At 42.4% G+C, this 23,767-nt stretch overlaps 1 protein-coding gene across 1 annotated transcript; it reads left to right on the forward strand.

Annotated features, from left to right (window-relative positions):
• Positions 1-7,587: 7,587 nt before the first annotated feature.
• Positions 7,588-20,629, forward strand: IL17RA (interleukin 17 receptor A; the record flags this gene model as incomplete). Its single annotated transcript, XM_008937549.1, has 12 exons — positions 7,588-7,618; positions 9,536-9,682; positions 10,875-10,999; positions 11,650-11,776; positions 13,755-13,802; positions 13,896-14,053; positions 15,317-15,394; positions 15,836-15,911; positions 15,996-16,010; positions 17,265-17,366; positions 18,449-18,490; positions 19,110-20,629. Coding segments are annotated over 12 exons (2,469 nt in total), but the record flags the coding sequence as incomplete, so codon positions are not given.
• Positions 20,630-23,767: the final 3,138 nt, after the last annotated feature.

Consider the following 23,767-nt stretch of genomic DNA (forward strand, 5'->3'; position numbering starts at 1 on the left):
AGCGCCGCCTGTCCCTGGCAGCTGCGAGGGGCCGCGGTGGGGCCGGCGCTCGCTGGAGCTGCCTGAAAGGACTGAGCAGGATGTGCTCTTGGCTAAGAGCTGAGGTTGCCCAATGTCCTCAACTTTTTAACCTGTTCCTTGCAGCTGAGGGGTTTTTAGGAGGAAGCGAGGAAAGTCTGCTGAAGGACTAAGAAAACAAACTGTACGTACTTGGAATTTTGAAAAGACAGGTTTTAGTTGCCTTTTCTCCCTGTGAAAACATCCAGAGAGGATATAGATTGAGAGGTGCAGATGTGGTACCTATATAAAAGGGGAACTAACCAACCTGAGCTAGCTTTGGCACACTAAAGTATGAACTCCTTGCCGGTCTTTCTCTCTGTGTTGTTTTCTGGGGTTTGCATTGGGGTTGATTTTTTTTTCTAAGGTACATGTAAAGAGTGTGTAGAAGGTGACTGATCTGGTTTTGATTTTTATTTCTGTTGATAGTGATGCATGCATAAACAGGATAATGGGCAGCTGTCTAAGCTAGACAGTTTTGTATGTCGTGGTGCAGTATCAGAAGTCTAGCGAAGGCAGCTAATCCGGTGTAGCTAGAGACATGTGAACCAAAATGTGTTCGTTAGGATGGAAACTTCTATAATCTTCTCCCTTGCACATTTCCTGTCCTTTGTCTATTCTTCATCCTAATGTTTGACCATATTACCTCTGTTTTACCTGACCTCAGCTCTGCTGTCTTCACTCTTACGTAAAAACACCCCAAGAAAACAGACCACTTCTGCTATTTTACTTTAGGCTGAGCACTGTAGAGTTAAAAAATGCAAAGTCTTAGCAAAGGGGAAAGAGGACATTGTAATTTTGCTTAGGTATCTAACATAACCATGGGTATCCCAAACATTGTTAGTCACACAGAGCTTGAGAGTAGTACATTATAGAGTTTCTGTGAGTCCTTAAACGCTTGGGCTTTGACTGACATTGTCATCCTGGCTGTACCTCTGGTTTTTACCTCTGTGAACCACAGTAGCTTGGTGAGGGATTCACCAGCTTTCAACAAGGGAACGTGTTGCCCACACTGTGGGTGTGCTCATAGATCAGTGAATGTGTAAGCCTCCTACCTTGGCCTGTTCTTTCAGTTAGCTGTTTTCTAAAATGCGGACAGACTACGAAAAATGTGTCAGCTTAAGCCCATGAGCAACCTCTTTAGAAGCAGTTGTGAAGCTGTTGACAAATACAGAGAAAAGTACCATCAGCTGAAGTTATGACAGTTGAAAACAGTTTCCCCTTTCTGTCGGTTGCACTGTTTTCGGAGGATTCGGTAACCCACTGAGGGGCTGCAGGGTGGTTCAAAAGGGAAGCTGTTCCTGAGCAGCACTGGTGGGACCCACTTCCTTTTTCTAGCCCACCACACTCACTTGTTGAGCCTCAGAGTAGGTCAGGGCGAGCAGCAGCGGTTTTCTTCAGCACAGCTCTCATGTGGCAGAGGATGTTTCGGAGAAGGTGGTGCAGGGAAACCGTCATATCGGTATCTGTTCACACCTGTAAATTGCGAAAGCAAAACTAAATGCTTCTTAACAGCTCATCTTATTAAAATGTCAACAAATGTGCTTAATGGGCCTTATTCACCACCACTCCATCAAACCTGCTCAGCTGTAAGGCTGAATAGCACAGCTGCAAATCCAGTTCCTTCTAGTAACTACTATTTGAATATGTCATCTGCAGGGGTGTGGGGTTCAGGGTTTTTTTTTTCTATGCACAAGAGAAAGCATCCCACAGCTTAAATACCCATCTGGTTGTTCACTGTCAAGTGTTTAATGACTGTGTTCAGTCATTGGGCTGTAACTGTTTCATGACATGGAGGAATGCAGGTTTATAACCCCACCATCCTAAGGGACTGGGTAGGTGTGCATAGTTTGGTCTTTGAAATCTGTCTTGCCAGCTTGATGGATATCCACTACAACTCTCTGGAGAAGAAATGGTGTACCATCTCTCATGAAGTTGCATGATGGTGATGCATGTGAAGAAGACTTTTCCTCTTTTACAGATATGTTCATTTTGCCATTGTTGTTGACCAGCTTCTCTTTGCTCTTTGTGGCACCTTTTTACTGTGCAGGATGTTACTGTAAACTGTGGTCACACTTAGTGCAGCTGAAACATTTCTGGACTTGGCACAAAAAGGGTTAGTGGTCAAAACTACTAAAATATGATAAAACTTCAAAATTTACTTTCGTGAAGAAACTTCAACTTTTGAGTTTGGATTTCATTGTGCTGAGGATTTATGACGGCAAGAGAAGAACTTAGAAACTTTAGAGAAAAAAGTTTTTAAAATAAGCAAAAATTTGTAAAAGATAGTTGTTAAAATTGTTCATCGTTTAGTTCGTCTTATTCCTGTAAGATGTCCCTGTCCTATTGGTCTTTGGTTCTTTTAAGTAAGGAATTGGGAAAGGGAAACTGCAGTAAACTTACAAATGGCCAAGCCTCAGCCTTGTGTATCATACGTGAGAGCTGATACTAGAAAGCTAGAGACCTTCCTGTTCAGCAGCTGCTCTTTAAAGGAAAACTGGACACTTGCCCAGCCCATGGCAGTTTCTTGCTGGTTACCACAGCATCATGCTGGGAAATCTTGGCCTTCTGTTAATTTAATTGAGTTGTTACGACATGGTGCTGTTAATCAGCTTCCCTTTTTTTTTATGCTCATATGATTCTCCATGACATGTGGTCTGTTCTTTTTTTATGTCAAAAGCAAGAAAAATCTTCAGAAAAGGAGTGAGTGAAAGAAACAATTGCTTAGCTTTCTGTGGAAATATGGCAAGTAAACGTTAAGAGTTGACTGTGCCTGTCCTGCTGATAACAGTTTTGGGCATCACCTCACAATCACCTTGTTCCAATATTTATGCCTCTCATGTCTGTAGCTTTGCTTATTGCGCCTGAAAGGCAATAGGAAGCTGGTGAGAAAAGAGCACCTCAGTTTAGCCCCTTCTTCTCTAATAATGTGCAGGGCATGTTGCCTGGCCGTGGGCTCCATCTTCGGCTTTTCTGCAGGGCTCTTAATTTTTGTTCCTTCTCCTCCCATTTGTCTGCTTGTATGTTGTATACAGGCTGACACATGTCTCGGTTCTGTCAACACTTCTTACACGCTTCTAGGTTTATGTGGGTGAGCAGAAACAATCATTGCTGTTATTTTATTTCTGGTCTATCATCTAAATTTATGGTTGCTCAAGTAGGGAAACTAGATTGAGTACTTCTGCTGACCACAGCTTTGTTAATGCACTCTGGGCCAGTGCCTCAGGTAAGGCTTTGGGTTGTTTGGACTTTATGCAAGGGGAAACCAGCAAGTATTCCCCCTGGTGCTGAGGAGGTAGCCAGTGCAAATCTGGAAGTTGTTGACTTCTTTTACTGGAAAACAAACTTGTCTTTTTCTTTAGTTGCTTCCTGCTTTTGGATGTCATTCTCTGGAGTTACACTTTCCACTTATAAAAGCATGCTTTCAGCCACAGCTCAGTCCAGTTCACCTGGGCACCACCCAAACAGGAGACGAGAGGCTTCACAGTCACTGCTTTCTAGGTATCCTTTGGGGTTGTTACATCTCTGCCTGCATTGTGGCTTTCTCTCTTATCTTTATTCTCCTTCTGTTATCTTTGCTTCCTTAATCCAATAGTAAGGGCTTCCTGGCTGGGTGAGTTGTTCTTCTAGGCGTTTTCAGCTGTTAGTTCATTCCTGTAGTGCTTTGGAGACTGGGAAAGGAGTGGACCAAAAACTAAATTGGTGCAGGTTCCTGTGTGGTGGGAGGATCCTTCCCCTCTTGTGGTAAACCTACTAAATTCTTGACTAACTGGTGGCAGCTTAAAACACTCCCAACATAGTCAGTTATATGTAGAAAAAGGTTACTGGTACAGCAGGTAAGCAGGCTAATGTGGGGTATGAAAAAAAAACATGTAGGTAGCCCCTGGAAAATTCTGACTGGGGCTAAGGAATGGTGAAGCATCAGAAAAACAATTGCTTGTCCCCACAGAAACCCAGTGTTGAAGGGTAAGGGAGAGTTTGTCAAGTTTCAGTTCTGAATCCCTACCAACTGACTGATGGTTTCTGGTTAAGCTCTTGGCTTTTTAATGAATGTCAGAAATGGCACAGCCTCATTGATGCTGGGAATGTCATTGCGAATGTTTTTCCTGGAACAGCAGACCTTGAAGAAGAGAGAATCCATTTATATGCTGTGCTGGGTCAATATTCATATTGATCATAAAACAAAAAAGGGGAAATGGAGCACTTTCTCACTTAGCCATGTCTTATCTGTTAGTAAACAGAAACACCAGGACTCAAGTGAAACCAGATGTTGCTGCTCTTCAGGCAAATAATGCCTTATTTATACAAGGGCTTTATCATGATGCAGTTTACAATAACTACTGATAGCTGCAACAGGACAAGGACAAAATGACTGAATATTAACGGATAGGTTTTAACAGGAGTCACTACATTACAAACAGAAACCCACAGTTAGTAGCCAGTTTTTTTTGTTGCCTGTTGTGGGTTCCCCCCAGCCAGCATCTCAGCCCCACACAGCTGCTCTCTCAGTCCCACTGAGTGGGATGGGGAGAAAATTGGAAGGGCAAAAGCAAGAAAACTTGTGGGTTGAGTTAGAGACAGTTTAACAGGTGCATCAAAAGACACACACAAGCAAAGTGAAATAAGGGATTCACTCGGTACGTCCCATCAGCAGGCAGGCGTTCAGCCATCTCCAAGGGAGCAGGGCTAATGGTTGTGTAGGAGACAAAATACCATCACTCCGAACATGTCCCACTCTCCCCCTGCCTTCTTTTTCTCACAGCTTTTGTTGCTGAGCACAGTGTCATGTGGTCTGGGGCATCCCATTGGTCAGCTGGGGTCAGCAGTCCCAGCTGTGTCCTCTCCCATATTCTTGTGCACCCTCAGCCTGCCTACTCAAGGGCAGCAGCATAACAAATGTAGAAAGCCTTGATTCTGTTTAAGCACTGTTCAGTAATAGCTAAAACATCCCTGTGTAATTAATGCTGTTCTGGTCTTGATTCCAAAACTCAGCACCGTACCACCTGCTGTGAAGACAATTGACTCCATCCCAGCCAAAACTACTGTAGTTATGCAAGAGGCATTGTCAGGCTAAGTAATTTTCCAAAGAATGTCTGATTAAGCATTTGAAGCATTAGGAGTAATTTCTTTTTGTATCTTAATCTGCTTTTCCATACTGGTATTTGCAATTTCTAATTTTCTTTTTTTTTTTTTTTTTTTTTCAGTTATTGTAGTTTAGCTAGATTTGGTTTAATCATCATTTGCTTGCTTGCTTTCTAGGTTTTTTTCCATTATCAAAGGATTTAGGTCACAGATGCTACGTGGGAGTGCTCTGGGGTGGAGGGAAAGGAAATCTGATTTGGGAGGTGCAAAGTTGCAGTAACATTTCTATTAATTATACTTGTAACTAGTTTTAAGTCTGACAGACTGTAAATACTCAATGGAAGGTGTCTCTGTACATTTCTCTGCAATAATTAGGTACAGTATCATAGTGAAATTACAGTTCAGACTGAATTGGTATTATATTCAAATGTATCAGGTTGTTTCCCCTTGTTGTGGATGATTGAGCCCAACAAAAATAGTGAAAAGTATTTCTTACGTGTCCTTCCATATTGACATTAATTTCATAGATTTGTTTTGTTGTTGGCAGCTCCTCTGCCCCGTGCAGGGCACTGCAACATAGCATTTGGGACTGCTTATCCCAAGACTCCCATCTAGCCAAATCCTGTTTGAGTGTTTCCAGAGTTGTTAGTGCTGCAACCTGGCATCGAGGCTGGGGATCCAACAGTGAGTTGAAAACCTGAAGCATGTTTAGAGCAAAAAATAAGGGGGAGGGCAAGTGGTTTCTACAGATGAGCTGCTAACACCTGGGAGTCAGGGGAGAAAGGAAGAGAACAGAGTGGGAGAACAGCAAGGAAAGGTTAAATGGGCCACTGTTTATCCCGTTCCCTCCTCATTTATAAAAGAAATTTTGATTAACAGTGAGAAGTCATCAGTATATTTGTTCTGACTGTGGGATCTTGCCTTGGTACTAACTTAGTGCACTAAAGATTCTTTCATTTTGAAAAATATAATGTTGCTAGCTGGCAGGGAGAAATACAGTTCTTCACCAAAGTTCAGTTCTCAGGCAAAGTGTTACAGAGGTTTGTGTGTGCCTAGAAATTCAGGCTGGCCGATAAGGCTGATTTCTTTGAACTGATTGAAATATTTCCCAAACAATAATGAAGTTGGTCCATATTGCACAACCTGGGTGTTGCACTGCATCGTTCTCAGTATAGCTACATCTAGAGTACCTGTGTAGTACTGCTTACTGGAGCTTGGATGTGTTTCTTGTGAAGGGTGCCTGAAGACTGGGTTTAGACTTGTGTATTGTTTTGACTTGGGTAACAAAAGCCTGGAAAAGATTTTCAGGTTTTTTATATAAGCATGAGGAGCTTAATGCCAAATCTGCCTGCTTTCAGTCACCGTTTGTAAGAGCTCAGATACATAAGCTGAAATGGGAGCGTTAATGTCTGAAGTATTTTTTTTCATTGTCAGTAGAGCTCTGCTCGCATCTGAAATCAGTTGCTTAGCACAGCTTGTATGACGCTTGATTTCACCAACTACTTATACCTTGTATTTCTTTCAAAAAATGTCACATCAGTTAGTAAGATTGCTGTTTTACCTTTACTAGGACTTCTTTAACGGCAGGATGTAGCTCTCTCCTAGGCAGACAAAACCAGCACAGCTGCCAAAAAGCAGAGTCCACCTGCCTCCTCAGGCCTGATTGTTTGTTGCCAGCCTCTCCTGTACAAGGAGAGGTACACAAGATCTTGTTCACAGCTGACCTCTCCCTTCCTCCCTTTGAGTGGGTTTCAGTGTAGCACAGGTACACTTGGAATTGACTGTAACGAGTTGCAGAGAGGTTAAAAACCCAGCTGCCTTTCCTCCTCCACTGGAATGAATTCTATTGTGGCAACCCTGTGGTAGTAATACCCACCTTTATATGTCAAGGCATAGGAAATAAGTGGGAGGAAGCCTAACCCTCATCTTGATTTACAAACTCAGTGAAAACTTCAGACTTCCTTCTCACTAGGGTTTTGCATCACATCAACCAAGCAAGCTTACATGCTTTTTCCTGGCAACCATGGGGCCTTCCAGTATAAACAAGATATCCCTTGGGGAAACTCTGCAGAGCCCACATAACTTCTGATGGCTTCTTTACATTCAGAACATCTTTATCCTTGTTATGCAAGAGTCTAATTGTGCTTAATATTTTTTCCTTCATGGATTGCGTCTCAAATATATTTCTAGAACGTAAACCCACCGTACCTTCTGTGGTGATAGGGTGACAGATGCAGCTCAGGCGTGTGCAGGTCGCACGCCCTGTGTGCTTTGTGTTTCCAATGAACAACTTTCTGCAGTGTTTTTTGATGGTTAATACTTCCAGTTTGTATGTATCACTGTTCACTGAATTGTTCTCTTCCTCCACCTCTCCTGCCACCAAGCAGAAGCAAACTACTGTCAATCCAGTTTCTATTCTGAGAGTAATATTCTTCTTTCTTTCCCTCCCCACAGGATTTAAACTGCGTCGTAAAAAATAGTAAGTACGGTTTTTTTTTGTTCAATTGCAGTCTTATCAGATCGTGCTTTTTTTTTTTTTTAAACTGGGTTCATGCAGCAAATTATTCATTCCCGAATCAGAACAGTGTAAAGTGAAGCACCTCTATTATGCCTTACTTTAGGAGGTTTTGGGTTGATCCATTATCAGCTCCAGGTAAAAGAGGAATGGGAAGTGAAGTCTTTTTCAGCATAGAGTTTGAGGGTGGGGGGTGGGTAGAACACAACTCAGATTCTTTAATTTCTATTTAAAGCTAGTTTGGTCAATTTTCTAAGAAATGGGAATTTTAGGACAACTTTGTCAGTAAATGTTTGTTACAACCTATTATATCTATGATAGTACTTGATGAAAAATTAATGTATGAACTAGAATTTAAAAAGGATCATAAAGGAGTGCAGCTCAGAGCAATTAATATAAATTATTAGGCAAAAAGTCCAGTGAATTAACTTGCTCTTACAGGTCTTTTCTAACCTAAATGCTTCTATAATTTAGAAAAGGAAACTAGAGTTACTCCAAGTCCCACTGAACAAATATATCGGACAAGTCAGATGTAAGAGGTCAAGTCTTAGAACTGGCACGCATCTGAAGCACTTCAGTACAATTATGGGTAATGTTCTTAGAATAAGGAGAATGTTCTGCATTTGTTGGGTACATGGAGGTGGCTGCCCAGGGCTGCAGAACTCAGTGGCCTTTTCTTCGCAGTTTGTTCGAAGTAGACTCATTTCTACCTCAGTGCCCAGCCCCATATCATACTGGCACAAATATTTTTGTAGCCATGCTTGGCATACCAGATGAGGGAGATGACTGTGCTGAAAATAACCAGATTTTAAACTTTTTTGTTAGGAGAGGGATTTGGTATGATTGGATTCAATCCTGTCTCCCACTGCCAGACAGCCATTGGCATACAGCTTGACAACACAGCTAAGCCAAACTGCAGCTCTGCCATTAAAATGCTGCTTTATCTGAGTGTTTGCTTTAAATTTTGTCTTATGGTTCTTGTTAAAAGGAAATACTTTTTTCTTTTTTTAGTGTTTAATACACCTCTCTCTGAAAGGTAATCTTACTAAAATCTTAACAAGTTTTCTCTAGATATTTTTTGGTAGAGCGAGCGTTTGAGGATTGTCTGTTACTTTCTAAGCCTAAAACCATGCTGTTACAAGAATGGATAGTGCCCATTTCCCAGTGTTCCCATCACTGACCCAGCAAAATAGACCAAAAGTGTACTTTGGTGGGGCCTGACTGCTATTTTTAATGTGCTCTGGTAACTCAGATGTCTTAGAAATGTCTAAGCAGATCATGTCTGTCTAATGGCTGTCATACCTGACTTCATTATCTGACGAGATCATGGAACCAGTTTCCCCTAACGTTACTGACTAGCATGAACAACTTTTCTGTCCAGATAGCTCATCAGTTTAGGGAAGCTGTAACAAACTGTTGTTGGAAGCTAAATTCAGATGTATATTCAAATTATAAGGCAGTTTTCAAACAGAAAATAACTATTGTAACAATTTGGTTGGATATCTGATGGACTACTTATCATTGGAAGGCTGGAAATTAGAAGACATATGTCTTCTAACATAGCAGCAAGATATGGATTTGCTGCAGGGGAGAGAGTAAATTCACTTGACCTGTTTAGCCTGTCTGCAGGGATTGGGGTAATTACTAATGGATTTTAAGGAAAAGAGGAAGTCTAAGTCTCTAGAATGAGTGAGTTCAGGATATTACAAGCAATTTTTATGAAGTACTTATGTGCTGAAAGCTACCTTTCTGAACTGTGAAGCAGTCTATCTCCCAGGTTTGCTCTCTGAGTAACCCTGACCCAAAGGACAGACCATAAGTGCAGTGAAGCAGAGCTCCCTCAGCCCTGCTCTGAATGGTGATTTTTCACTCACTGGACAGGTACCTGCATGGAGGCAAGCTGGCAGCAGGATCCCATGTGGACTCCTTCTGCTCCAAGCAGTCTTCATGTCTCTGCTGAGGTTTTCCGTCAGACGGATGGACAGCTGCTCCCTGTGCTTCGGATAGAATGGAAAGTGGCCACTGATGGTGAGTGGAGGTTGCTTAATGTGAACATTAATGAGTGGAGGAATTAGGTGTGATCCAGTGAGGCTAGGGAGGAGAATTGCAGTCTTTCCCTGATCTAGTCATAAAGAGCAGACCTTTGAAATTTGAGGGTTTTGTTTCTTCATGTCATGTATTTTGGGGGAAGTTTTTTGACAGTGACTGAATTGGGGCTTTGGGTATGCTGAGTATTCAGGAGTTTAAAATAGTATGGGATAATGATGTTTAAAATGGGGAAGCAGAGAAAAATGGAGTCAAGTGGCCCACTCCTTTACCATGGTAGTGGGAGAAGAAAGGAGGTTCACACAGCAAGTATTGCCTTTTCAAGGCATAGTAATAGCTGCAGCAGTCTCGTGCAGAGTAATTACATCTACAAACTGAACAAATGAAGAGTTGAGAGAGCACAAAAATTATGTGCTGTTAATCCAGCACAAGTCACTCCCATTTCAGGTAATCTAGTCCTTGTAACTTAGGTTCCAGACGTGCACATGTGTCTTGATAAAGAATTGTCTCATTGCTGAAGCCTAAATGACTACCAATAAGTCGTTTTCCCACTCTCCAGATATCTTTGCTTATTGTATATGATATTTCCCTTGCATGTTCTTGTCCATCCGTTTGCAGTGATTCAAGACACAATTAACTATATTAATTTCTTCCTTCTGCAGGGCTGGTGTCTGAGGGCTGTACAGAGTTGTTACTGTCTCAGTGTAGCTATAATAGTGTAGAAGCAGGCGTGGCTCAGCTAATGGGGTCATTTTGTGTAGCTGTGGTTATAAACACTCTCACTGGGTCTATCTGTACCAAAATCACATTTGCTTTGGTGTCCACATGCCATGAGGCAACCTTGAGAGGCAGAGCTAAGCACAGCACTGAACCAGTGGAGCTGTCAGGGTATCTGGAAGAATGAAGTTGCCTTTTACTCTGCCCCTTCATTTGCACAGATGGAGCTCTTGCCATGCAGGTCAACCCTTAAGCTGGAAGTGCTGTTAGTCAGCCCTGCACACTCACTTCTTCATGGTCAGTTATCTTTGCTCTGGGATCCCCAGCGCTTCAAAGGAGTAAAACTGTGACAAGACTAGGCACAGTGGTTATCCCGGGGTGGAGGGGGAGGCTGCAACTTCTACACGTGCAGATGTCAGGAAAAGAGAGACTTCTTTCTCTCTCCCTGTGGCTGCAGCCAGCATCCGGTATCTCCAAGGGGCAAAGCTGGCTGTGATGCAAGTGAACAGCAATCAACAGATCTGTGCCCAGTTTGATTTCCAGAACACCTTGCCGCTTCAGGTCCGTCCAGATGGAGGCCGGGTGAGTGCAAAGGGCTCCAGACAACTTTTCCCTAATCCATAGGTTTGTTTCTGCTTTCGCTGCCATACAGCAAGGTTATCAATTAAGAAGTACAGACTGGTCTGAGGAGTTGTTGGAACAACCAAGATACTGGGCTTGGAACCTGCTGTTGTTTCCAGTTTGTTTTACACTTTTGTGTGACTGTGTACAAGGTGCTTACTTATCTTGGATCTTTCTGCACTCTTCCCATCTTTCAGGTTTTAAGAATTGTTGCTTTAGGTGCCTAGCACGTGTCATCGTTCTGGATGTTACTTAAAGCAGATAATTGTAGGAGGTTTTGCATTCTGCTTGGCAGCCATGATGTTTGTAGCCTTTTTAACTCAACACTTCCTTCCACTTCTTTCTTGTACTTTCTCACTGTTGAGGAAAGCACCAGCCTTGGGGATACTCCTTCAGCTTACTGTCAGTCCGGTAGACAGTCAGTCCAGACAGACCAAAGGACTGCTACATTTAATATACTTGGGTTCTTTTTTTTTATACCCAAGCTTCAGAAAAAAGGCCATATGGAATGAGGGAACACAGTGGCACACAGCCGCATCAGCTGCTAGTTTCAGTGCCTCTATAGAGCAACACTATCATTTTAAGTCCTTGTGAATGTGTTTTGTTTTCAGTGGAATTTCACTTTTGACCGTTTTGAAGTGGAACCTGGCCAGACTTACCAAGTGACTGTCTACCACCTGCCCAAACTGGGTGTAGAGGGAGACTACAATTGCAAGTCCCAGTTTCTCACAGTGCCTGGTAAGAGATGCTCTAGTTCACTTAGGCCTTGAGCTTAGGACTGTGATGGTTTGTGCGCCTGTAGGCTGGGGTGTTTCTTTCCAGTCCAGATCCATGAACTGTGAGCAAGTTTGGTAATAGGGTGGCAGTATTATAAAAAACTGTTGTCTTTTCTGAATATTGCTGTTTAGAAAGTCTGTGGTGCTAACCTTATCTACAGGATCCTTGTGGTGTATGCCCAAAATGCATGTATCATTTGTGCTACAAGTCACCATCCTTGTTTCTGGGCTCCTGTGTTCAGAGGTTTGTCAAGTCTCTGCTTGAAGTAAGGTGAATGTGGAAGGACTAGTCTGTGAAGAACAGACCTGTTGATTCTGACACGGAAGATACTGCTAAAACATTTCTATGTGCTCTCTAGAAAGCTGGATAAAGACTTGGGCCTCTAATTTCTCAGAAACTGAATTTGTAGCTTGTCAAGAATTCTGCTACAGCTATGGCTAAAGAGAAATTCATAGTTAAAAGTGAAAACTAGTATAGGTGCCCCTCTGAGGGGCTGTTTGAAGGTAAGTTACATCTCCTGGGTTTTGTTGCTGAAATGTTCATCAGTGGAGCTGACACAAAGCTGTCTCATCTGCCTGAATAGGGCTGTAGAGTAACCTTCATGCTCCCTGCAGACTATTTCTGCTGCTGCTTTTAATTCATTTGAAATCTTTCTAAGTTGCCTCCCTGCTTGTAGAAGCTGGAAGTACAGGCCAGAACTTCCAAATCAGGGGGAGTAAAGTTTTGCTTCTAATATTAAACATTAGACATGTGAAGTTTGATTTCAAAGGCACAGTTTGGTATAATTTGCCAAGAAACTTGATAAAGCTAAGTGCCTGACCCTTTCTTGTGTATGTGACAATTGTTCTATAACTAAAAAGAGGTTCTGTTGTTTTCCCCAAAGATGCTGAGCATCTACAGCGCTCTCTGGCTGCACTGGCCAGTTTCTAAATATTTATCAGTCAATACAGAGCTTGAAAACTTGTTCATAATTTTATTCTTAACTTGCTTATAGTTGTCAACATGACTTTGTAATTGTAAAATGGCAATGTTTGTGGTGTCTCAGTCAATGTGAGCTGGAAAAGGAGAAGGGGCACTTGATTTTCAGCCTTCTTAGCTTTTCTTACACCTGGTCACTCTTAACAACCTCCTGGGGTTTATCCTCCACTGTTTTTCAAAAACCTAATGCATTGTATCAAGTTCAGCAGTTGCAGGGAGCTTTACTGGTTAAAGCTTACATGTGAATTACAGGCACACTGTAAATTTTCCAACTTGGAAAGTTGGGATTTTAAGATAAGTAATGTTTTATTTCAACAGTTTAAGCAAGATCATATTCTTTTTCCTTTGTCCAGACCCTGAAGGAGAGATGTAGTTTGGGCTGACTTGTAAATCCCACATTGCTATATGTTGCATATGTAACTCTGGATTTTACTCCGAATAAAGTCCCGAAGAGCAGGGCCAATCTGCTAAATGAAGCTAAGAGAATTATAGATGTGGAAGAGTGTTTTGGGATCCAGAAAGATTCTAACCTCGTAGTTTTCCTGGGGCAGAATGGTTTTGGAGGAATCTCTTGCTGTGGTGCTCTCAAGGTCCAGAGATCAATATGAAGTTTTAACTCCGCTATGACCCTTTTTGCCCAAGTCTTACATTAGCAAGGGTTGTCAAATATTACTGTTATAATAAGTATTGTATGCGTTCAGTCTTTTCTTGTTATCTCTGCTCTGAAGGAGGGAAAAAAAAAAATTAACAAAAACCACAACAAAACCACAGTAACACCAGTGGAGGGGCTAGTTTGTATATTGGAAACTAAAGCTGCAGGATTTTGCTACTGCTTTGGAACAAAAGTCTCTACTCATCAAGGAAGGCTTGGTTGGGTGTCTGGCTTCTGATAAGAAAATGGGTATTTCTTCTAAGTGGAAGTACAATGTTTCTGACTAGTTACTGATGGTCTTTCTTGCAGACTGCCAGGACTCTCTGATGAGAAGAACTATCCCATGTATAAAGACAGGTAAAAAATTTTCTGTTTGAGTCATGTAGACACAGGTGCTTTGTTGAAATTTCTGACAGTTGAGAAACTTGGGAATATCTGCACTACTTCCAGGCAGCTTGTGGGAGCCCAGGATCCAAGGTAAAAGTCTAGATGATACAACTCTGCTTGTGAGCTTTAACCCATGGATGGAGTCAGCCCGATATCAAATTCACGTGGCCAGTTTCCTGCATGAGAAGAAGTGTAAAGTGATCACACATGATTTCACTGAGGTAATTGCCTTCCTAAATTATACCCTCTATGGTAATTTACACAAACATTTCTTCAGTGATTGCTGAACAAAGACTTGGAGCCATGATGGTTGAGATGTAACAAATGCACTTGAGCAGCAATATTCAAGGAATTATTTTGACAGATTTTTAATTGCCTTTTGAAAGAGGAACTTCATTTCAGGAATTTGGGGGGATAAAAGATCAAAATAAGGGTTTATGATGCATGGAGCAGTCTGTAAACATCTGCAAAGAATGCTGAAATTTGACTGTCTAGACTTTATTATGTTTGTCAAGCCAATAACTGGGAATGAAAACTAAATGACCAAATTTGAGATGCAACGTTTCAATAAATCATTGAAAGAGTTTATCAAATGTGAGGGTAGGATAGGTGTGTTAATTTTTTTTTTTTTTTTTTTTAAATCAAGCATGAGTGACTTTTGTAACAGATCTTTCAGTCAAACTGAGACTCAATTCCTGTAAGTCTTACAGCCTGTGTTGTTGAGAAGCTCAGTGTAGATCCTGAGTGTCTTCTGGCATAAGAAATGGTCCCCTTCAGGCATCTGAAGGAAAAGAAATCCTGAATATTTGGTACCAATCCTGACCCTTCTTTGGGGTGGGAGGGCACATATATTGACATTTAGTATGTTTAATCTTTCCATTCCTTCCATGCTTAAAACCCTTCACACTGCATGCACTGAGGTGTGTTAAATTATTACAGACACAGCCAGTGCAGCTGGTGTGCATATTTCCTTGGTAGAGGGGAATATACCTCACTTTGGAGTATGTACCTGCTAGTCATGGTAGAAAATATTTTTAGGTTATCATGATATTGCTGGTATAGAGCAAGTAACAAGAGCAACTTATTTGTCTGTTCTGTTGTCAGAAGCAGCAGTGTTGACAGCTCTTTTTAATTGAGGAAGCTTGTTAATGTTTACACACTAAATAATTGAAGACATTTACATTGTGGGGAAATTGTAAGCTTAAGTTAACACATTTGAAGTTACACGACGTACATCCTTAATTGTTTCCTGCTACCTGTGTAACCTCAGCCCACTGTCTTAACTGAATTACCAGGTCTGTCACACAGGACACCTGCAGTGATGGCGGCCAAATCACTTACCTGTTTTGTTCTGTGGGCTTCTTGTTAAAAAAAAAAAGATAAATTTCTGCTTCTTTGGACCACTCCATCTTCTTACATCAACTCCTTTTTTTTCCTGCTTTCATTCCATTGTCGTCTTCATAACTTGCATCTGATTTCTGCAGGGTGGATTACAACAGCAAGTGAATGTCACAATCAAAATAGAGAAGAACATAAGAGCTTGCTGCAGCTACAAAATACAGGTAGGATCTCACTGTGATCCCTGTGTCCTTCCTTCATCAACAATGCAATGAGCATTTTAGGAATGTTGTGGCATTTTGAACAGCGTTTAGTTCTGAGATTGGCCAATCCCTAATTTCCTGTATCAGAGAAATAATGATTAAGGCTGAAAACTTTTTTTTTTAAATGTAGGTGTTCTCTGTAGACAGTGGCTTTTTCCTTAGTATAGGGTTGCCAAGTTGGGGACTATGGAGTGGGAATGGCAAGGATGCAGCCTCAGGAGTTCACTGCATTCCTAACGTATAGTGTAAGAGTTCTTAATTGATCTTATCTTCTGAAGGGAAATGGGAATTCTGTGTCCATGTGCTGAAACACAGAGTGTGTTGAGGCAGGAAGAAATTAAAGTGGGGAACAAAATTGCTTTTAAGAATAGCTTCTGTTTTTTGAATTTATTCCAACTGCAGATTCAACCATTCTTTGTGGACTGTGGCACAGACTGTCTGAGACATTCTGCTGTCATCCCATGTTCACCAGCTCCAAGTGAGAACTGCTTTTCTGTAAATTAGATTTCTATTGTCTTACAGAGGAGAGCTGAATTTTTAATGTAATTCTTGTCTTTTGCAGGTACAGACCCATCAGGTAAGAAGTTCTACTAGCCTGAAACTTCTTTCGCTGCTCTTTTCCTTTCATACAGAATAACAACTGATCCTTCCTGGGAGTGACCCACTGGGCAGGAAATGTCCCTTTGTAACACTTTGTTCAGAATGAGTAGTGTTAAGAGTAGTTTCACCAGGATTTATCAAAGCAAGTATTTGTATGCAGTGTGAACCTCAGAGCAATTTTTTTTAGAGATACTTAACTTGCATGAAATTCTTTGAGAAATGGTTTTGACAAGAGGAGTCTTAATATAAAATGCTTTCTGTCACTTTGCTCAGTGTTAAAAAATTTGCATAATATAAAGCAGCTTTTGGAGAGAATAGCTTGCATATATTCATTTTTATGAATGTCAAGATAAATCATCTGCGTAGTGATTTGAGATCCTTTTTTTTGGCTGCAACAACACCTGTAAGGAGCCAGTTTGCCCAGGATTTAAAAAGAATAAAACACCTGTAGATTGAAAAAAATACATCACCCAAAATGGTGATGTGTTGGGTTTTGTTTATGATAGGTTACATGAACAGGCAGGACATGGATGGCATGCCTGTCAAAGCTGGATAAGCATTGCTATTTAGAGCAAGGTTATCAATCTGTGATTTCAGTGTGCTGCACATATGGCTCTTGGTGGAGCAAGTTTATGGTGTAAGAGCATCATCGTGAAAGCAGGAATTTGTTCTGAGAAGTGATACTGTGGTTTTGGGCAGCACAGTATAAGAAGGACATTGAGGTGCTGGAGCGGGTCCAGAGAAGGGCATTGCGGCTGGTGAGAGGGCTGGAAAACATGCCTTGTGAGCACCAGCTGAGGGAACTGGGGTTGTTTAGTCTGGAGAAGACTGAGAGGAGACCTTATTGCTCTCTACAACTACCTAAAAGGAGGTTATAGTGAGGCATGTGTTGGTCTCGTCTCCTAAATTATTGATGATAGGACAAGAGGAAATAGCCTCAAGTTGCACCAGGGGAGGTTTTGATTGGATATTAGTAAGAATTTCTCCACTGAGAGAGTGGCTAGACATTGGAACAGGCTGCCCAGGGAGGTGGTGGAAGTTATCATCACTGGAGGTGTTCACAAAATGAGTAGATGTAGCACTTGAGCCTATGGTCTAGTGGTTAGGGAAATGTTGGGATGAAGGTTGGACTTGATGATCTTAGAGGTCCTTCCCAACCATAGTGATTCTGTGATTCTATTCTATGAAACTCTGTGTAAAGCAATGTCTGAGCACTACTTTTGTACTGCAGATGACATGGTTATATGGCTCTACTGGTGTATCACTGGGATCTGCGTATTACTGGTGGGATCAGTCATAGCAGGTGTGATTTGTATGACCAAAAAAAGAGCAGGTAAGACTCATAACAGCTAGGAAGAAAAGATTCTGTGCTAAAACTGTATTTTTTCTGCTTCTATACCTACTCCTATTACAGTCTTCTTCCTTGCTGCTCCGATGTCTTGCCACTGAGGTAATGCCTATGTAAACACCTTCTCCCATTTTATATCACAGGACTTGTAACCTCCTAATACCATCCACCTAGTGAAGTAAAGACTGCCATGGGTTATGTTGTCTGATACTCCATTTCCATAATGCTCCAGAGGTGCTGAGGGGAAAAAGGAACTTCATAGTTCAGCCCTTTGTTTCCTGCAGATTGCTGCAGACTTCTTTTCCACTTATTTTTCTTCTGCATTGCATAAGAGTTTTGCAGAACAGACATTTCCTGTTTGTCCAGACTGTAGCCTTTCCCCTGTCCCCAAAGTCTTTACAAAATTCACTTTTATCCTATTTTGAGCTTAAAAAATGTTTTTCAATTATTATGGAAGAAAGAGGACACAGAGGTTGACATTGAGCAGGTTTGAAAATTTGGTACGTAAGGACTAATTTCTAATCTGTTGTTCTGTGACCATGAGGCAGTTCTTAAAGAGAAACTGCAGCTCACTGGGATTTTTTTCTTACCTGAGAGGAGTAATTGGAAATCTTTTGGAAAGCTTTTTTAATATCAAACTTTATATATAAGATGTAGCTAGGGATATTTTAGTTGCCTCTGCAGAGAAGCATCTTAACCGAACACTATCTTTAGAAAAGCCTCTTATCCTTAAGGAGAGATAGCAGAACAGTTGGGGGTTCTGTACTTTTTGAGGCTGGCCAGATCTGGGGAAGATGGGGAAAAAAAATGGTTTCGAGTACATTCCTTCTCCTCACAGAGGAAAAATGTGGTGAAGTACAAGCGAAACTGGCTGTAGAAGAGTCTTCGTTCACCTAGGAATTTTGTTTCGTTGGGGTTTTTTTCTTATTAGGCTTCTCCACAGGGTTTTATCCCGGCACAGTTAAAGATTATTTCTGTTTTGAATCTAATCTTTGGAAAATGTTGTCATTTTAGGGTTTAATCTTATTTTGCCCTTTCAGAACTAATAGTGACTGTCTCTCCTCTAGGACACCGTCGAGGGAAGTGCAACTACAATGATTTGCAAACTGGTAAGATGTCCTGCCTGTGTTTTATCAAGCACATGTAATGCATTCTGGAAGTCTCATGCAACTGTCAGAAGGGGCCAGCACATTCTCATAGGCTCTACTGCTTTCTGGGTGCTTCTCAAAACCGAAAGGTATCCCAAGGATCTTCCTGTTTAGCTAAAAGAAACTTTGTATATGGAATTTGGAATGCCATATTTGCCAGATGGGAGATAAAAGCCTCACCACTTTACAAAACAATTGACTCAGCTGAGGCTGTACTGACAAAAGAACCTTTACTAATCATCCAAGCCATAATAATAGGAGATTGTTTCGAGGTAGGTGCACTCAGCTCTCCAGCAGGGAATGTAGCTACATTTGCAAGCCTCTTGAATCTGGTATATTACTTTTGTGTGGTGAAATTCCATGAACTATCCAGGCATCAATATAAATCACAGCTCCACTGTCTGGGCTTCCCTGTTAAATTTCTACAACGCGACATTGTTTGCACTTGTTGACAAGACAGATTCAAAACTGGTAGCTGCTAGAAATTTTTGTTAGTATTTCTCACATGATGATTGCTTCTGGCTTGCACGACTATGGTTTCAGGAATGTGGCTGAGACAAAGTTTTCTGTCTTTCAGCAGCACTGTACCCTGACCTTCCTCTACCACCCCTGAAGCCCCGGAAGGTTTGGATTGTGTACTCTGCTGATCACCTGCTGTATGTCGACGTGGTGCTGAAGTTTGCTGAGTTTCTGATGACAGTCTGTGGCACTGCTGTAGCTTTAGATTTGCTAGAAGATCATCAGATCTCAGAGTTGGGGCCGTTACCCTGGCTTACTCGACAGAAGAAGGAAATGGAAGACCTGTCTTCAAAGATCATCATCTTATGTTCACGGGGCACCCAGGCCAAATGGCAGGCCATGCTTGGGAGTGAGCCTGTGTGTCTCAAGCAGGATCAGCAAAAGCCGGTGGGAGACCTGTTCACCCCAGCCTTGAATCTGATCCTGCCAGATTTCAAGAAGCCAGCCTGTTTTGGCATGTATATTGTCTGCTACTTTGAGGGGATAAGTAGTGAGAAAGATATACCCGATGTGTTCAATGTCACATCCAGGTACCAACTGATGGACAAGTTTGAAGATATTTATTTTCGGATTCAGGACTTGGAGAAGTTTGAACCTGGACGCATCCATCGAATCTGGGAAATCACAGCTGAAAACTACATTGATACCCCTAGTGGGAGGAAGTTGAAAGAGGCAGTACAGAAGTTCAAGACCTGGCAGACGGAGCACCCAGACTGGTTTGAAAGTGAAACCATCTGCATGGATAATGATGAAGAGCTGCAGTCCCTAAACAGAGAGAGCCAGGCGGATTCATTGCTAAGTGAACCAGGCGGAATTGTGAAACACCAGCTGCACCCACGGGAGCCTGACCCTAACTGCTGCTTTGTCATCAACCTCCACGTGCATGACAGCAAAAGTGGAGGCTGTAAACTGCAACCTCAACTTAATCCTTGTGGAGACCCAACTTCTCAGACTATGGTACTTCCTACGGATGAGGCTCCTCTAGTTCAGGTAGTGGAGCCAGTCTCTTCCATGGAAGATAGAAATATACTTAATAATCATGTGCTGAGTAATGAGGACTGTATGGAAGGAGTTCCACTTCTGGAGACAAGCTCTCCAATGAGGAATAACGTCATCCTTCACAATGACTCTGAAGTTTCAGCAGTAGATGACCAGAGTCCAGCAAACCTCTCAGGTGAACTGAGACATCATCTGAATGGGCTCATGTCCTCTTTTTATCAGCAGAGTGTCATTCCTTCAGAGCCATCTCTCTGCCAAGAGGAGGCTGACAGGCAACACCAGTTGGTCTTTGATGACCAATGCAAAGACCAAAGACAGTCAGTGCAATCAGACCAGGGCTACATCTCTAGATGTTCTCCTCTGCCTCCTGATGACCTTGTAGAGGAGGAGGAGGAAGAGGAAGAGGAGGAGGAGGAGAATGATCAGGAAAAACAGGTGATCTTCCATGAACTCTCTCCAGAGGTCCTGAACAGTCTAAAGAGCCTCCAGCAGCAGCTGTTTTTCCAGGACATTCAACGAAGCTCTGACTGGAGGTATCCAGCTGAGGTGATAGATATTGGAGAATCTTCGGAGGACTGTTAGGCTCTACTGGGGATCTGCTCCGTTTGAAATACAAAGATGGAAGGTGGCATCACGCACAGTGCTGAAACTGCATTTCCAACACCATCCTTTTCCTTATGTTTTAGATGACTTACTAGTGGGAAGCAGGATTCCCCAGGAGACTGGTTGTGTTGCTTCCAGCCTCTGGAGAGAAGCAACAAATGTTAGCCACCCCTGTGAAAGGGCAGGCAGTAGTTCTGTTCCTTGGGGACTTTGAGTCTTCACTGGTCGGTGGCAGAAAAACTGTGGCCCTTCCACTTGTGCCTTCAAAATGCCCTCCCAGCTATACTGGTTCTATTGCACTGGATAAAAGTCATGGCCAGGGTTTGTAAAATAGATTTAGATGGCAATGCAAATTTTGCCATGTTATTTTAACGCAAATGTTGAATATTTTGTTGTAAATACCGTGTTAAAGTTGTGTGCCTTAAACTTTGGCTAGCTTACTGCTGTTTCTACCTAGTTGTTACTTGTATCTGGAGATTTTTCCTGCTCATTCATTTGCCACTGCATTTCTGTGGCCATTCAGAAACCGGGTGGAGTAACTGAGCAGGGAATGGGACAAACTTAGAATTTGGAGTCTCCATAACTCTCCTGCGAGGTTTGCGCTTGGAAACCGGCAACAGGAGGAAGGGGAAAAGGGGGATGATGGACCAAAAAATGGGATTTGGGCTGCTTATACAGTTACAAGAAGAATTTGGGGCTGACTATAGAATTACTGAATTGGTGGAATCTGGTGTATTCCATAATGCACTGCTGCAGTGCTGTTTGCTTTTAGACATCTCAGCACCAGGAAGACTTGAAGTGAAGATGTAGATAGTGTCACAGTTAAGAAAATGAAAGACTGTTTTGGAGGGGGAAAAAAGTGTAGCTTCAGCAAATGCTGTTTTAGAGTGAAGACACTACCTGTGTTGGGGAAGCTAAGCTAAAATGAGGGTAAGATGTATTTATGTGGGTGTAAACTCCAGCACAAGGTAGTTCAGAGTAACCATTGTGAAATACTGACTAGACTGAGGGCTTCATCTTCCAGGAGCAATGATGCTAACTGTACCAATTCCAGTGTTTCTAAAAATTGGGCTTGATGCACTAGGAAAAAAATTGATCCCTGCATGTGGTTGCTTGTTGACCTATATAGCACTGAGTGGGCAGCAGGCTCGTTGGGGCTGGTGTTTACCCTGAGGTCCAGCCCCCTGGGTGACAGCCTGTGAGACATGAATACATCCAGGCCCCTCTCCTTTGTCTTCAGACAAGCTTGTCATCTTCCTGTCCTTCTAACTTTATTTGTCAAAATGTAAAGATAATTTTATTTCAGCTTTTTAAAAATCTGGTATCTCAACAATTTCTTCTTTTGACTTGCAGCTGATATTGTGTTATGTATATTTTATAGTTTTATTTGTTTGTAACTTGTGTTTTGTTCCTTAAATTAAAAAAAAATACTTTTGGATATATTGACTTAAGCACATTTATGTCCTCAATTCTGCTGAACTCCTTAGCTTATGATTTCTTACAGAAATCTGAGGCAAAACTGAGGGCTGGAACTAAACTTGCTGACAAATGCCAAAACACTCCTGCAGAAGTGTTGCAGCCATGTCCAGTTGAGCTGGGCCCAGCTGAGGGCCCTCATGTGTGCTGAGTGCATGGCCCTTCAGAGAGGGTGTGGAAGAACGGAGCTGTTTGGTAACGTCTGTGTGGGGCTGCTCAGTGAGGCAGGACTGTTGAGATGACTTGCGTTCATTGCAGCCAGATGCCTACAAAGACCAACAAAGGGACAGTCCGTGCATAGATCCAAACTTACGACTGGGTGCCACCTTTGTTTCCTGTCTGTACAGGACCTCCCCCAACAGGAGGTATGCAAGAGGCAGCTGTGATCTAAATGCTTCTCCAGTGAGAACCCACTTCTCAGATTGTGTGAATAACTGTCATCGTGATGAGCCCACTTCTTAAAAGTTTTTTTATCTTACAGCAATTAACATGTAAATCGGATTATTTTTTTCCCCATGAGCCTTTTTCAAGTGGTATGAATTCCTGGAAGTCATTTACATAGGAAGCTCAGAAGTGTCATCTGGATTTTCTTGCCTTAGTCATTCCCTTCTCAAATGACTCCTTTGGTGTTATAGCTTTTAGAATTTGCTTTCAGTCACAGTAGGTTTGAGGGAAAAATCCAGACACTGTTTTATCACAGAATTATAGGATGGCTTGATTTGGAAGGGACCTTTTAAAGGTCTTCTCATCCAACTCCTCTGCAGTGAGCAGGGACATCTGCAACTAGATCAGGTTCCTCAGAGCCCTATGCAACCTGACCTTAAATGTTTTCAGGGATGGGGCATCTACCACTTGGGCAGCTTGGGTCAGTATGTCACCACCCTTGTAAAAAATTTCTTCCTTGTATTCAGTCTTAATCTACCCACTCCTAGTTGAATATTATTACCCCTTGTCCTCTTGCAAGTGACACTGCTAAAATGACTGTCCCCATCTTTCTTGTAGGCCCCCTTTAAGTATTGAAGGGCTGTAGCAAGGCTCCCCAGAGCCTTCTCTTCTCCAGGCTGAACAACCCTAACTCTCAGCCTGGCCTCACAGGAGAGGTGTTCCAGCCTGATCACCTTTGTGGCCCTCCTCCAAGATGTCAACATCTGTCATGTGCTGAGGACTCCAGAACTGGATGCAGTACTCCAGGTGGGGTCTCACCAGAGCAGAGTAGAGGGGGAGAATCACCTCCCTCGACCTGCTGGGCACACTTCTCTTGATGCAGCCCAGGATCTGGTTGGCTTTCTGGGCTGGGAGTGCATCTTGCTGGCTCATGTCCAGCTTTTCATCCACCAGCACCCCCAAGTCTTCCTGTAGGGCTGCTCTCAATCCCTTCATTCCTTCCCCCCGCCTTGTCCCCTCCATACTGATACTGAGGATTGCACCTGACTATTGGTGCAGTACCTTGCATGGGGCATTGTTGAACCTCACAAGGTGTGCACAGGCCCACTTCTAAGCTTGTCCAGGCCCTTCCAGACAGCATACCATCACGCGGGCATGTCAAATGCACCACTCGGCTTGGTGTCATCTGCAAACATGCTGAGTGTGCACTCAGTCCTACTGTATGTCATGGATGAAGATATTGCACAACACTGGTCC

This window comes from Merops nubicus, unplaced genomic scaffold (genome assembly GCF_000691845.1).
Source record: "Merops nubicus isolate BGI_N331 unplaced genomic scaffold, ASM69184v1 scaffold21903, whole genome shotgun sequence".
NCBI classification, from domain to species: Eukaryota; Metazoa; Chordata; class Aves; order Coraciiformes; family Meropidae; genus Merops; species Merops nubicus.